At 38.0% G+C, this 15,946-nt stretch overlaps 1 protein-coding gene across 1 annotated transcript in view; it reads right to left on the reverse strand.

Moving 5' to 3' along the window:
* LOC127435393 (neuron navigator 3-like) overlaps positions 1-15,946 on the reverse strand; it is a 216,241-nt gene that overhangs the window by 89,821 nt on the left and 110,474 nt on the right. Inside the window, exons 7-8 of the mRNA XM_051688837.1 lie at positions 13,003-13,148; positions 4,197-5,223 (exon numbers count right to left, since the gene is read on the reverse strand). Coding sequence (XP_051544797.1) covers positions 4,197-5,223; positions 13,003-13,148 — 1,173 coding nt within the window. The remainder of the gene's footprint in view (positions 1-4,196; positions 5,224-13,002; positions 13,149-15,946) is intronic.

Here is a 15,946-nt window from a genome sequence, read left to right on the forward strand (position 1 = left end):
CCCACTCAAGCTATTAATATGTTCGAGACAAGAGTTTTGCCCACTTTGTTTTCACACAATGTATTGCGTGATTAGATAGGTGACGTAATGGACAGATGATCAGTGGGTGTGTGTTTGCGGGTCTACAAGCTGGTTTGATAAACTATGTACAGTGGAGACCAAAAGTCTGAGACTACATTGAAAATCTGGGATTCAGAATCTAATTTAAACCTAAAAATATTCAGGAACTTTTTAGAATTTTATCAAATGTAAAACAAAGAATGTTGACAAAAAAATTAGGAAGAAATATCCAGAAATATTATGCAGTCTGTTTAGGGCATAAAAACTCTATACAAAAGGTCAGATTTCTTTGCTTCCATTGAAGCACACAATTTGCTCTTTGAAACATTCTCAAATCATGCTGGACCACATGGATCACCAGGTGTAGGATGTTATGGGCAGAAGAATGAACAATTTCTATGCAGAATGACTTAAATACAGAATCTACACTGACATTCTCCTGAGCAATAAAGATATTCGGACTGGTGCCGGTCAGTCTGAATTTCTGGCATCTGGCAAATCTTAACTGTCTTAAATAAAAGGGCAGATCTGTCCAAACACACTCCTAGAAAAAACCCCACAACTGGCACACACATTCCAAGAGATAGATAAAGATCTGTTGCCATGGAAACCCGTGAAATCACAGAACAAATACATTCCATGGTTCTTCAATATAACCAACTCTCTACACTTAAATTATTATACTAATCATGCGGCATGTTTCTGGCTCAGCAGTTCACATGAAGCTTAATTCATAAACATTTTACATGGACTTTAAACTTTTCTTATTTCACTACAATCCACTTACACAGCCATGTGTAGGATTATACTAAAAATATAGACAAATGCATCCTATGCAGATGATAACCCTGACAATCATGTCTTTCATAACGTGTAATGTATTATCCGTGTTTAAAATGAACAAACTAATTAGTAGGAAGTTTTATCATGCATTATAACTGAATTATAACAGTAATTTGATTAGAAAGTACAAGTGTTTGGTATGTAATTGATTGTCTCTTAAATTCCAGAATGATGCTGTGAAGTATATTTGGGATTATATTTTGTGGATGATGCAGTCAATATGGGACTGCATTACATATTTCAACATCTAGACAGACCGGGGACTTATGCAAGGATACTATTTGTTGACTTCAGTTCAGCTTTTAACACCATCAACCCCACTCTCCTATGGACTAAATTAACCCAGCTCTCTGTTCCTGCCTCTATCTGTCAGTGGATCACCAGCTTTCTGACAGACAGACAGCAGCTAGTAAGAATGGGGAAATTCACCTCTAGCACATGTACAATGAGCACTGGTGCCCCCCAGGGACGTGTATTCTCCCCACTACTCTTCTCCCTGTACACAAATGATTGCACTGCCAAGGACCCCTCTTTTAAGCTTCTGAACAGCACTGTGGCAGCAGTGGAGCCATACAGGTTCCTGGGACATCTCACAGGACCTGAAGTGGGAGACCCACATAGACTACATTTTGAAAAAGGACCAGCAGAGGTTGCACTTCCTTCACCAGATGAGGAAATTCAACCTGCCACAGGTGCTACTGATACAGTTCTACACTGCAGTCATTGAGTCTGTACTTTGCACTTCTGGTTTGGTTCAGCTATCAAGTCAGACAATCAAAGGATAGTTCGGACTGCTGAGAGGATTATTGGCTCTCCCCTACCCACCCTGCTAGAACTGTACACATCCAGAGTGATGAAATGGGGTGGTAAAATCACTCTTGACCCCATTCATCCAGCACATTTCCTTTTCTAAATGTTGCCCTCTAGCCGGCGCTACAGAGTCTCCCCTGCGGGAGGCCTCGCTTCAAAGCCCTGTCTGATCATTCCAGCACCAATCTACCTGCCGTCCACAATCTTAACAGAGGTCCAAAACATCAGTGGAACAACCAGAACTTTCTATGGACCCAGCCAAAGAACCAAAGCAACGCAAGGAAATGCAACAAAACGTAAGTACACCACCAGACTTTTGCTAGAAAGTGCTGGTGTTTTATTTAAATACTTTGGGTAACCCGACTGCAAATCGAGGTACACTAAATGAAGTATCGATGGTTCAGGGCATGGTCTATAGACTCATTAAAGTTAAATTTTCTCTGTTACAGATAATTTCCAATCACCTTTTGTTACAGTTCACTCACCAACCTGGTTTTATATTTGTCTATGTATGTTAGTTAGTTTGATGTTGTAGATTAGAAATAAAGTCTTGTTTGTATTCAAAGAGGATTTGACTGTGGTATATTTTGATAAATAATCTTGTCAATTGATTCTTAAAAGTCTACACTCCATGCTCGAACAATATTTCAACATATTTGTGATATTATTTTCAATGGCCATGAGAATAGTATTACTCTAAAGAGTTAACAGATGGGTCATATCAACTCCACATGGCAGAGTGATCAGACATACACATTAATTCTTTCAATATTCCCCTAATTAATCATAATTCCCTTCTTGAGCTAACACTTCTCATATATAAACTGTGAGCAGATACAACAAGCCTGTTGTATTACATATTTAATGGTGGAGAAGTTTTATTAATATTTCTAATCTGATCATTTGTCATTTATCCTTCATATAATGGTGGTTGAACGCAGCCCAGTTTCCTAAACTAATTTACATATAAAATCCTACATATTGGTGGTGGATAAATGTGGGCATGGTTAAATCTGCCCATTACATTTAGCATTTCATTATACAATTCTTACATATTATTGGTGATGAATGCTGGCAGTTGTAAATATATCCTGCCACAAAGTTGCTAATTTCCTACACAGGTTATACATAAACTTGTGAAGTCTGTGCCAGCTCCAGTGCATGCTGTCATATAAGCAAAAGGGGGACATAGCATGTTAATTATTCAATTAAACAATTAAACTTATCAATTAAATAGTTAAGCTGATAACATAATGTGAAATGACCAAAAAATATATGTTTTGTTTAATGCAAAACAGAGGCATTTCACTAGTTGTCTTAGAATTTTGGACCCCACTGTATATACGGTAGGCTCTAAATATTTTATATTCATCTCTCATTAATGTTGCTTATGATTCTCTGCCAGCTTCTATGTGTAAGAGAATTCTTGGTATGTCTGCTCTCAACATGAGTCTTGTCTGGACAGACTATAATGAAGAGAGATCCATCCAGGTAACATCACCCCCGACAGTCAGATTTAACAAGACTTCCTCCAGTACCCACTGGCATCACTGGAGCAAGAGACCTTCGAGCATGTCTGTAGGTTGGCAGTACTGCTGGCAAATGTTTGAAAAATACAAATGTATACCATATATATTAACTCCAGTTCCTACAGTGACCAGTTTCAGGGCCCTCGTATGAAAATGTGTAAAACAATATATATTGAAATACATTTTAAAATAAATAAGGACATAAAAAAGAAAAAACATTAAAAAGAGAAACCAAACGTTTATTTGGTTAGGTTGCATATTGTCTGGTTTGGTTGGCTATGATGCATATTCATGGTTAGCATTTATTGTTAAATTTGATAACTTTGCAATTGACTTGATTGTAACCATGACATTTGGCAACAAAGATTCTTAAAAGTATCTATCTGGTATGTAGTTTTCAGAGAGAGCTGGGGTAATTATTCTGGACCTCCTAGGGCTGAGCATTTCATCTTCATCTGTCTTTTGAGGGTAATTACAACAACTGGGGCCTGCTGTCTCGTTGATAATGATAATGATTTCACAACCTAGAATAGAACCCAGGAACCCAGATCTGTCTATTTGCCAGACTTTTGCGCTTTTATGTCTCTAACTGGAAACACAGAACAGAGTAGCACTGTCAGGGCCAGAAGTTAATTGGTTTTGATATGAGAATAGAGTATAACTTTTTAAAAATTACCAAATGACATCTGTGCCTTGTACTGGGTGATTCCATTGTGCATTACAACAACTTTGCATGACACTGAAGTAATTTTAACAATAGCGACTTAGAAAGTCTGCCTGGATAAACCTTGGGTTAATTGTCTAACTAGGGGCACACTTCTGACTCAAATTATTATTCTTATAATATTATTTGTAACGAAAAAAATGAATAAAATAAAACATACTGAAAAAAAAATGTAAAGTAGAAGCATTTTCAGAAGTGGACTCATTCATTGGTGTTTGTGAATCACTCACCTGTACATGAAGGGGGCGACTGTTGCAGTGTTAGGGTGGTTGTGCTGTTGCTGCTGTGGCAGATGTACGGCCCCGTTACCCCCCAGTGCCCCACATCCTCCCAGTGCGTGAGAAGCAGCGGATCCAGAAAGTGCCGAAGTACTGGTTGAGGACACCATGCTGGTCTTACGATTTTCCAACCCTCCTAAAGATCTCTGCATATATAGAGACTGACCACCTTTGCTTAGTTTGGTCTTTTCACCACCAGTTGAAGGTACACTAGATTGTGTTCCCGCAGACTTGGCTGTCGCCATTGGAGCCTTCAGACTGGACTTGGGAATGCCACTGGAGGAGAGAATAGCGCTTTCTTTCTTGGCCGAGGCTGAAGATGCTTTGTTCCCTTTTGGGATGAGGCTGGCGATCTTGGAGCCTTTCTTAGCAGACTCCACTATTACTGGTTCCTCTTTGGGTGGTGTGCTGGCTTTGCTCTTTGTCTTGTTCTTGTCCTCCTTATCTTTGGGCTGTGGCAGCAACTTATTATTATGGTTCTTGCAGTTGTTGGTGGCGGCTACACTCTTGCTTGGGGGTGCAAAGGAAGGTGTGGAGGATTTTCCCTGCTGTTTCGAGATCCCGCAGGGTGGTGTAGGACTGCAGACCCCATCGTCTCCATACTCTGACAGATCGTCTTCCTCTTGAAGAGACATCTCAGCCACCGAAGGCGAAGTTCTGGATGAGGAGCGAGGATTGATGAGGCGGAACGTCTCCAGCATGGAACGCTGGTTGCCTGGGGCTGATTTGGAAGCATCTGTAATGGGCGGTCGTAGGCGATCTGATGAGGAAGGCGGGGTCGGGGAGGTGGTTGGGCTGGGCGGCTTGGTGGCCAGCATGGATGAGGTGGCACTGTGCTTCATGTTCATGGACTTGCTACGCCAGGTCTTGCCAGCAGTGGGAGAGGGAATGGCAGAGGCCAGCTGCTGCCCGCTGGTGCTAGAGGGCACAGAGCCACTGCCGTTCATGCTGCCTGGCAGAGGGATGCCCTTCACCAACTCTGTGCCAATGAAACACACAGTGGACACATCAGTTAAAACAACAGCCTATAAAAAGATACGTGTGGCACCATTTGGGTTTCCTCAGATTGCACATTGGCAGAAGCATCAGGAGACCCTTCAGTCACCTTTTCAGTTCTCTAAGAAACTTAAGTCGGGTGCACACTGTACAATTTTTACATTACTTTACAATTGTTGCTTGTCAGGCTGTATGGTACAATCCCAGTGAGATCCAGTGAGCCATGGCACACTGTGCAACATTACAGTATTTAAGACTGTACGATACATTTAGACTTTGGACCCAATCGTCCCGACTAGGAGTAGTCACATTGCATGACAGTGACGCACTGTCATTTTCATTGCAAAGGCAATTTATGGGCCATTGGTTAACATGTCACACTAAGTGATTAAAGACTGCTGATTTAGCCCTATGACAAGATAAATCTTTTACGATCCACAAAATAAGTCTTATATCCCAAAATCAAGGCCAAAAAATTACTGTGTGAATCCGGATTTACTATTCGTTTCTGCAAAAACTCTAAAGAACTCCAAGGACTGTCATTGGTTTCTTCAGTAACCTCATTATAAGAAAAAGGCTCTCGAAATTTATCTTGAAGCTCCTTGAGATAATAACTAGGATATTTGAGGTTCCTTTAATAGGTGTCTGGAGGATCTCCAGAGGGTTCTGCCAGTGTGGCATATGAGGAACCTAACATGGCGCTTTAATTTGTTTTGAATTTTCACAGTGTAGAAGCAACAAGAAATGTGTCTGGCAAAGAGGAAAACGTATGACTACAGCAATAATCTGAAATTAGCATAAGAGGCAAGGGATTTTAGAGTGTCCCACAAATATGTGAGCAATAGATAGCACTCCATACAAATCTTTACTCTGCAATCCCAGTGCATACTGAAATCCCAAGCAATGCTGAAATGCACTCAGGAAGAAAATTGGCTCCTAAATTGATTTTGTGGGATTTCAAACACTTGATATTCTGTTGATGCCAGACACCCTCCTTTTCTTTGTAAACACAAAGGTTTTGAGGAAAATCAACATGACTCATACAATAATACAAATAAATCATATGTTAAACATACTCTTCTAATTCAGTTAAATCCTATGCAACAGGTTTATGTGATAAAAACAGAGATCTACATCAAACCAATTAGATCATGAATTTGCACAAATATACTGTAACATCCTTTCAAAACTTGACTGGTCTTAGAGTATCAATGAAGACAACTTCTTATTTCTATGCTGAGAGTTTACACTCAGAATACTTACAAGTTATGTAAATCAGATTGCTTTCACTGTACACGACTTCAGTGGTTTACACATGAGGACGCTCACAAAAAGTACCATGGTATTACCATGTTTTTTGGACATGGTGCCATGGTACTACTATGGTTTGCTTGGACACTACCATGATGGTCATACCCAGATATTCTTTGAAGTACCTTGAGGTTTCATATGCATGCCATAGTATATGTATCATAGAGTACCATGGTAAATATTAAAGTACCATGTTATGGCCTTTTACCATCACTACACCATGGTACTGTCATAGTATTGTGTTGGAAAGTATAAAAGACATAAATCAGACATACATCCATAAAACATTCCTGTGCTCCTTTATAACACAACAACATACTGGGAGTAATCCTACTTAATCTAACAGCAACTAAGTTTGTCCTTAACTTTGATATGTGCACAAAAGTATCAAGACTCCAGCTGAAAAATTCTAAAGAGGACAAAGAGTGAGAGGAAGAGCTGGGACTTCATTTGGTTCCATTGAAAATCTTGTAGCGAGGACTGTGATTGGACTTTGAATGAGCACAGTGTGGAAGTGGCTTCAGTGCATGTGTCAGCTAAATTAACCCCCGTCTTTGGAGATAACAGTAGCCTAAATAACAGCCTCTCTCTCTCTCTCTCTCTCTCTCTCTCTCTCTCTCTCTCTCTCTCTCTCTCTCTCTCTCTCTCTCTCTCTCTCTCTCTCTCTCTCTCACACACACACATAACCAGACCACTGAATCATAGTTACCATAGCTACCCCTATTTTTTTTTTTTTTTTTTTCCTCACTGCTTTATTTGTTGAGTGTGAAATGTCACTTTGGTCTGATACGTTAGGTACAGTGCAATACACACTCCAAAACAAACACATAAACAGGTGTTTATGCTGACAGCAATAGAATGTAAAGATTTCTGTTTTTAATCCACTATTCTCTAATACAGAGCAATTCATTTTAGCCAATTCCTTTGCATTCTGCTATTTCTGTTATCTCATCTGTCCAGTTCTGATATAGATCCACTTTCTTTGCCACAGGAGCTCTGCTGGTATGCCAGAAGTATTCTAAAGCACTAAATAGCACTGATTTTCCTCAAAGTAATCAAATAAATAAATAAAGTTATTGTAAAGCATCATGGACTGAGCTAGCAAACCTGCTGATGCACTGTGAGAGCTAGTGTGAATGGTGAATTAGCTGTATTATACAAAACTATTTAACATGCAAGTGTTTGTGCCCACTACCTTGCATAAGGCTTATAAACAGTGGGAGGTCTGCTTCTACAGAAAGGCTTTATTTGGAAATACATAGGTGATGGTGACATCAGGTGCTGACAGATTTTGAGGGTGAGGAATAAACTCAGTTAAAGATCAAACAGAGGAGTTTTCAACATGGAACCTATATGACTAGTTTGGAACACTTTAAATAGGCAACAATAGGCCAAACAAATAGTGTTCAACATGTGAAGCACACAGGTGGCTAGCCTCACCTAAAGAGTTTGCTATTAGCATGTTGCTAAGCTAAAGATATGATACTCTAGTAAACATGAAGAATAAAAATTTTAGCATAATTAAACTATTTTTAATGGGTTTTAATTAAATTGAACTATTTTATCAATACCATTAGTATTCAGCTTAAAATAATATTAAAATCTTGCTGCCTTGCTATCTACTGCCTACATAGGCAGCTGCCTTCTAAGGCATCATCTTAACCAAAGTGGAACTTCACAAGTGAATGAAATATAAGTACAGTATTTAGGCTATATACAGTATATAAACATATCCCTTGAATCGTCTACCATCTTGATTTGAAATGAAACAAATCATTTATCATCTCATGTAAACGAAGCCCTTATCAAATATGACGACATGCCAATAACATGAAACCTCATTGGTTCTTGCTCATCTCGTGACCAAATGTCATGACATCATTATGCAAGAACCAATGAGGTTTTATGTTATTGACGTCTCGTCATATTTGATATGGGCTTCGTTTACATGGGTAATCAATGATTTGATCTGAGAGTGAATAACAACTTAAATCTTATCTGTTTATCATACAAAGTGATCATATGCCATTAAAAGACTTGGTATATGATGCACGAGTCGCATGGACTACTTATATGACACTTTTGGGTGCATTATAAGCTTTAAAGTAATTCACAATCAACTGCTATGTATGATCACAACATTCTTTAAAATTTCTCCTTTTGTGTCCTCCACAAAAAAATACAAATAATAATAAAAATGTCATATGGGTTTGGAACAACACGAGGGTGAGTAAATGAGAGAATTTTCATTTTTGGATGAACTATCCCTTTAAAATGCGAGCTATTTTTTGAACAGAGCTGTAGTCTCGCTCTGCCACTCCTGCCAGCTACTCATGGTGTATCTTTGAACAGAGGAAAAAGGAAGATGAGGGAAAAAAGGACAGATGGGAGATTGCTTTTCTCATCTGTGAAGGTATAAGCTCAAAAGCACTGTAAATCAAGATCATGAGTAATGGCTCGGCCCAATGGAAAAGGTTTTGAGCGAGACGTCGCCTATTAGGACACAGACTGCCATGTGAGACCCTCCGTCTGGCTTTGTGTGTGCCGTCATGGCCTCTCTGTAACTGGTGTCTGAGAACACTAGCATCTGTGTGAACAGGGACCAGTAAAGACTGGTATAAATCTAACCGAGCGGCACGGCCAAAACAAACAGTCTGTGAGGGAACTAGGTTGCGTTTTGTTCACAGATCACCACAGATCCTTGCTGTGAGGGGTGAATGAGAGGCAAAAGAGGGGTCACGATTCTTTGAACTCACAACCCGACTTCAATCAACACACTGCATGAAGTCTAGTGCAGATTTATGAAGTAACCAGCCAGGCAGTGGAGATTTACACACTGGTTGCTAAATGGCCGTGTGGTTTTATGAACTCAGCTTTGAATGATGGTTCGGCTCTGACAGGAAGATGAAATCTGAAGTAAAGTCTGAAAAGGCTGGTTTTGTATGAAGCAGAAATAACAGCACAATAGTATACCTTTATTTCCCAGATTTCCTTCAAGAAACAGTATTTTTCTACAGATTTATTTATTTTAACATTGAAAGATAATAATAATAATAATAATAATAATATTATATATATATATATATATAGTACTGTTAAAACTGTCTCAAAGCATCTAGCCCTGCTTGTTCCCTTGAATAGTGGCTCCATCTAGTGGACAACAGGAATTAAGTAAACGTGTATTAAATGTAGCACCAGTGGCAGCAGTGCTGTGAAGCTTCTTTAAAATTGTTGCTTGCCAAGCTACAAGCTACTCATGATTTAAAGTAATTAAACTACAAACAAGCTAATCTTTCTGAAAATGTAGCTAGCCAGTCTATTATATATCTATCTATATCAATCAATCAAATCTATCTATCTATCTATCTATCTACAGGGTTGGGAAGTAACGGAATACATGTAACGGGATTACGTATTTAAAATACAAGAAATAAGTAACTGTATTTCACTACAGTGACAATTTAAATCATTGGTAATTAGAATACAGTTACATTCAAAAAGTATTTTGATTACTGAAGAGATTACTTTGCATTTTATTGTCATTTGTTTCATTTAATATTTAGTTCTTTCAGATGAAAAACATTTATACATATAAATGATGCGATCCAAAGTGCATTTGACAGCGGTGAAACACTTTCTTATGATGTGTTACATTCATACGAGCAGACAGGGAAGCAAGTTTGAAGTAAGTTTGGAGCAGAAGAAATTGTCAGCTTTACGATAAGCTAAAATGCTATTTCTTGCCATTTTACATGCATGTTACCAGGCACGATAATTATTATTTTATTTTTTTTATCAAGAAAATTCATGTTGGATCATAATTTCTTTTTTCTTGTAAGACTTTTGATATTAGGGCAAAAATCTTATTCTTGATAATAATTTCTGTATTGTTTTCCTGTAAAAATATCTAAAAATCCTTAAAACAAGATCAGTTTGATTTATCTTGTTTTAGAAACAACACTGCATAAGATATTTAGGTTTTTCAGAGAATGTATTTTTAACGTGTATTTTGTCTTACTGTACTGGCAGTTTTTAATAGTCAAAACAAGTGAAAAAAATCTACCAGTGCTGAAGAAGTAATCCAAAGTATTTAGAATACGTTACTGACATTGAGTAATGTAACATAATACGTTACAAATTACATTTTACAGCATGTATTCTGTAATCTGTAGTGGAATACATTTGAAAAGTAACCCTCCCAACCCTGTCTGTCTGTCTATCTATCTATATACAGTGCCTTGCAAAAGTATTCAGACCCCTGACCAGTTCTCTCATATTACCAAATTACAAATGGTACACTGAATTTTAATTCTCATTGATATTTTATTTTAAAACACTGAAACTCAAAATTGTAAGGTGCTATTGTAAGGTGACATTGTTTTTTTGTTGGGAAATATTCTTATGAAAAATAAAAAACTGAAATATCTTGCTTGCATAAATATTCAAACCCCACACATTAATATTTGTTCGAGCCACTTTTTGCTGCAATAATTGCTTTAAGTATTTTGGGGTACATACGTACCAGCTTTGCACACAGCGACAGCAATTTTGGCCCATTCTTCTTGGCAGATTTGCTCCAGGTTGTTCAGGTTGGTGGGGTGATGCTTGTGGACTGCAATTTTCAAATAGTGCCACAGATTCTCAATAGGATTGAGATCAGGACTTTGACTGGGCCACTGTAGGACATTTATCTTTTTGTTCTTGAGCCACTCCAATGTTGCTTTGGCCTTGTGCTTGGGATCATTGTCATGCTGAAAGGTGAATTTCCTCCCAGGCTTCAGTTTTTTAGAGGACTGAAGCATGTTCTCTTGCAGTATTTCCCTATATTTTGCTCCATCCATTCTTCCTTCAGTTCTAACAAGATGCCCAGTCCCTGCTGATGAGAAGCATCCCCACAGCATGATGCTGCCACCACCATACTTTACTGTAGGGATGGTGTGTCTTGAGGCATAGGAAGTGTTAGGTTTGCGCCACACATGGCGCTTTGAATTTTGGTCAAAAAGCTCTATCTTGGTCTCACTTGACCACAACACCTTCTCCCACATTGCAGCTGGGTCACTCACATGCTTTCTGACAAACTCCAGACGTGCTTTCAGATGTTACTTTTTGAGTAACGGCTTCTTTCTTGCCACCTTCCCATACAAGCCAGTGTTATGCAGTGCTCTTGATATGGTTGACTGGTGCACCATTACTCCACTCCCAGCCACTGAACTCTGTAGCTCCTTCAAAGTGATTTTTGGCCTCTCTGTGTCTTCTCTCACAAGTCTCCTTTTTGTTAGAGTGCTGAGTTTTGAGGTACGGCCTTTTCTTGGCAGTGCCTAGGTGGTGTGGTGCAACTACCACTTCCTGATTAATGATCCAACTGTGCTCACTGGGATATCCAAACATTTGGATATTTTTTTGTACCCTTTCCCTAATCTATGCATTTTTATTACTTTATCTCTAACTTCTGTGGAATGCTCTTTGGTCTTAATTTTCCTTCAGATTCACAGCCTGACCATTGATCCTTCAACAATGGGTTTTTTATCCAGAAAATGTGATTGCAACTTTAATGATTCACAGGTGGATGCCAATGGTAAAGTAACTGTGTCCTCATTAGGGCAATTTCTTTCATCGGTGTAACCTAGCAGCTTCCACAGCACAGGGGTTGAATACTTATGCAAGCAAGATATTTCAGTTTGATATATATATATATTTCCCAACATAAAACCAATGTCACCTTACAATAATTGATTTTGAGTTCCAGTGTTTTAAAATAAAATATCAAACAGAATGAAATTTCATTGCACCATTTGTAATTCAGAAATATGAAATAATTGGTCAGGGGTCTGAATACTTTTGCAAGGCATAATATATATATATATATATATATATATATATATATATATATATATATATATATATATATATATATATATATATATGTGGAGGCATTTTCTTTTAAAATATCTGTCAGATTTTATAATTCAGAGCAGTATTTATCTGGCTTAAAATAACTAAATATTTCGCTATAAGAAAACCGCACAGGGTTTTCTTTGCTAAGACTCAAGCCGGTTAATCACTTCTTTTTGAACTGTCTGAATGAACCGATTCACTAAAGGAATTGGACTTTTCAACACTACTTATGAGAGATAGGACAATTTAGGAGAGCATGTTCGAATACATTCTCTGCTCGATCGGCTGTAAAGCTGTGACAATGAACAGCAAGATGTGACACATAGCATTTGGTCACGTTACAGCACTACATTGAATAGTGTAGCTTGTTACTGGAAAAGCACTATTTAAAGTTAAACTACTTTCTTGCTACTGAAAAAAAAACAAAAAAAAAAAAAAAAACAGTTTAATTAACTTACTTCCCAGCACTGACCAGCAGGCACCAACATACTAAAACATTGCTTGTTGATTTTAATATTACGACACAGAATGTAAAATGTATGTGTATTTCATTCACCTCTGTCATTGCCACTAGCATACTGGAGTGGTTTGCTCTTGTCGATACTGTTGAAACTCTGGCTCCTTCGATTCAGGTTAGAAGAGCCGTGGCCTTTACTGCTACTGCCGCTGCCTGCAGCGGGGACTCTAGAGGGGCCTGGTAACCTGGAACACATACAAACACACACTCAGACATTGGTTTGTGCATGAAACATGGAGAATTTTTGAATGCAAGCTTTATAACATCTCAAATATCTCAATATTGAGCTTAACACACAGACTGCATCCCAAATCACCTACTTACACTTAAAGAAAGTACATAATTTTGGGTGTGTAGAAAACAAAAAAAAAACAAAACAAAAAAAAACAACTATGTACTGTATGTAAGAGTTAACATCAAGCTAAATTCCATAAGCTAAAAGCATGCACAGATGCACAATTCAAATATCCACCAGAAGAAATATATCATGCGGGCACCTTTGGCATACAATTTTCAATACACTGTGTACTGGAACACACTTACTCTAAACTCGCAAACTATTTACGGTGGATATTATGCAAACTGATACACAGGGGTCAACACAACCACCTACCACACACATTCACTCTTCGGAAGCTGCAAGCTAATTTTTTTTTATGTTTGCTTCAAATAACACATCATTTCCACAGGCTAACTGCATAATAACATGCAAAAATGCTAATACCTTCTGGCAAAGAAAACACCCATTTTGAGAGTCATGCCAATGAACACCAACATACAAACCATTAAATGCATTCCATTTACAAATAATGATTTTGCTAACCTAGTCACAAAGAATGAACATTACAATAACTAAATTGTTTGCAAAATGAATTTTATGTGCCACGTTCTAAGTTTCGCCGCAGTTTGCTGGTGAAATGACCATTAGAGGCACAATTGTGTGTTTTATTGACTTTCACACAAATCACGTGTACAACAGCAGATTATGACTTTATAAACACGTATTTTTCGCTCTACTACTCACACACTGCTATGTTATGAAATCGAAACACTTTTACTCTAACGCATCACTTAAACGATACATTTTAATGCTTGTATTACAGATCCAACTACATTTACACATTTATTTCAGTGCAATTAGCTTGCGCGGTAGCTCACCTGATAGTGTTTGACTTTGGACTCAGAAGACCAAGGCTCGAGCCCAGCCAAGCATGCAAGCTAACAAGTGAGCCAAAAGTGCCATAGAGGTGATACGAAATGACATGGTTGTAAACATGTGCTTTTCATGTTGCATTTGCTTTTAGGTTTTGGTTTAGGTTAAAGTTTTAGGTTAGTGAGTCATTTTACTCATTAAAACCTCCCTCTGACATTCACCTTAAAAATCTTGTCTGATTACGACACCATTTCACTTGCTTTTGGCACCCCCCGCTGGAAATTTCACTGGGAAACTGCAGCCAAACGTGTAATGAACCACATAATTCAGTTTTTCAAAAATGTTGCACTGGTCACGAAATGTTCATGAGATCAGGCTGCAGCCTTGATTTGGCTAATATACAGAGTTTGTATTAAATATTTTCTTCTCCATGTCAACACTTTAAACAGCTCTTTTTGCAATAAAAAATGCAACAAAACTACCCTGGAGTGTGGGAGGGTGTCTGTGTTTGTATTGTCTTGTGCTGCATCCACATTATTAATGATTTATTCCTGCAAAAAGCTTCTAATTACTCAGTAATTAGTGTGCCAGTTCCTTATTGGGCAACATGACCTCCTGACACATCAGCCTAACAACATCTCATAAACATGTCATGGGGGAAACAGAAGAGCAGGAATTTAACACTGGTTGACATTGACATGGTTTCTTACCAAATAGAGATGTTTCACCTTGCTTAAAACTGATGACAGCACCAAACCAACATTGATAGACTAATACAGATCTATTAGTTTCAGTTGAAACATTTTGAAACACTATTATATAATCATCCGAAATTCTCATCATCATTTGAAATTCTCATCAATGACCAATATGCTTAGAAAACTTCCATTGCAAAGAATCAGAGCAAATAGCTTTTCTAGGAAATGATGGATTTTAGAATGATGATTCAGGCAGTTCAGGTGCATGTCTCATCAAGCTTCTAATGACACAGCTTCATGACTCGTTTATTTTCCATCAGGAACTTCTGCATTCCCCCATTAACCTGTTGTGCAGGTTACATTGCCGGTTATGATAAAACACAAGTCTCTGATAAGGCATATCTGATGCTATTTAAGGTTATCTTGGGGACATCAGGGTGGACACGTGTGTTCCAGAGTGAATGAGAGGCGTAAACGTTGCAGAATCAATGTGTTTCTAACAAAAACGTTTTTGTTATTAGCATGCCCACACGGAATCTGTGCCCACAGAATTCTGCAGACATTTCTGCAGACACAAAGTTACAAAAGTTCAATACAGTATATCCACCACCCCTAGTGTGTTTGTTTCTGACATATTATGGTTAATTTAATCATCTTTTCATCTACCAATAAGAGTTAAGTACTCTACAGTAAGTCTCCATTTAAATCATTTTATTTTAGATGCACCTTCCAAACAAAAGTCAGGACTATTTGCCAGAATCAGCCTGCAAGATGGTTAACTGTGCTGTGAAAATTTTTATTTATTTTAATTAACTATTTTTGCTCTGTTTTCACCATTAACTGATTTGCATAATTGATTTAGTGAATCGGGTACTAAAACAACACAGACCGCATGTGCAGTTAAACAACGCTATCAGCGGGTGCAATTCATACTTAGTACATTTTCCACTCAGTGTTCTAATTTGGTATCAAAATGCTCCTTAGACCAATGATTTAAATAACAATTACATCGTGTATGCATACACAAGCACAAATATGCTTGTAAAATATAAAACAGTCGTGATTTAAGACCATCCAAAGGCAAAAACATATCTAAAACTGTGTGTGTGTATGTGTGTGTGTGTGTATGTGT

This window comes from Myxocyprinus asiaticus, chromosome 45 (assembly GCF_019703515.2).
Source record: "Myxocyprinus asiaticus isolate MX2 ecotype Aquarium Trade chromosome 45, UBuf_Myxa_2, whole genome shotgun sequence".
NCBI lineage: Eukaryota > Metazoa > Chordata > Actinopteri > Cypriniformes > Catostomidae > Myxocyprinus > Myxocyprinus asiaticus.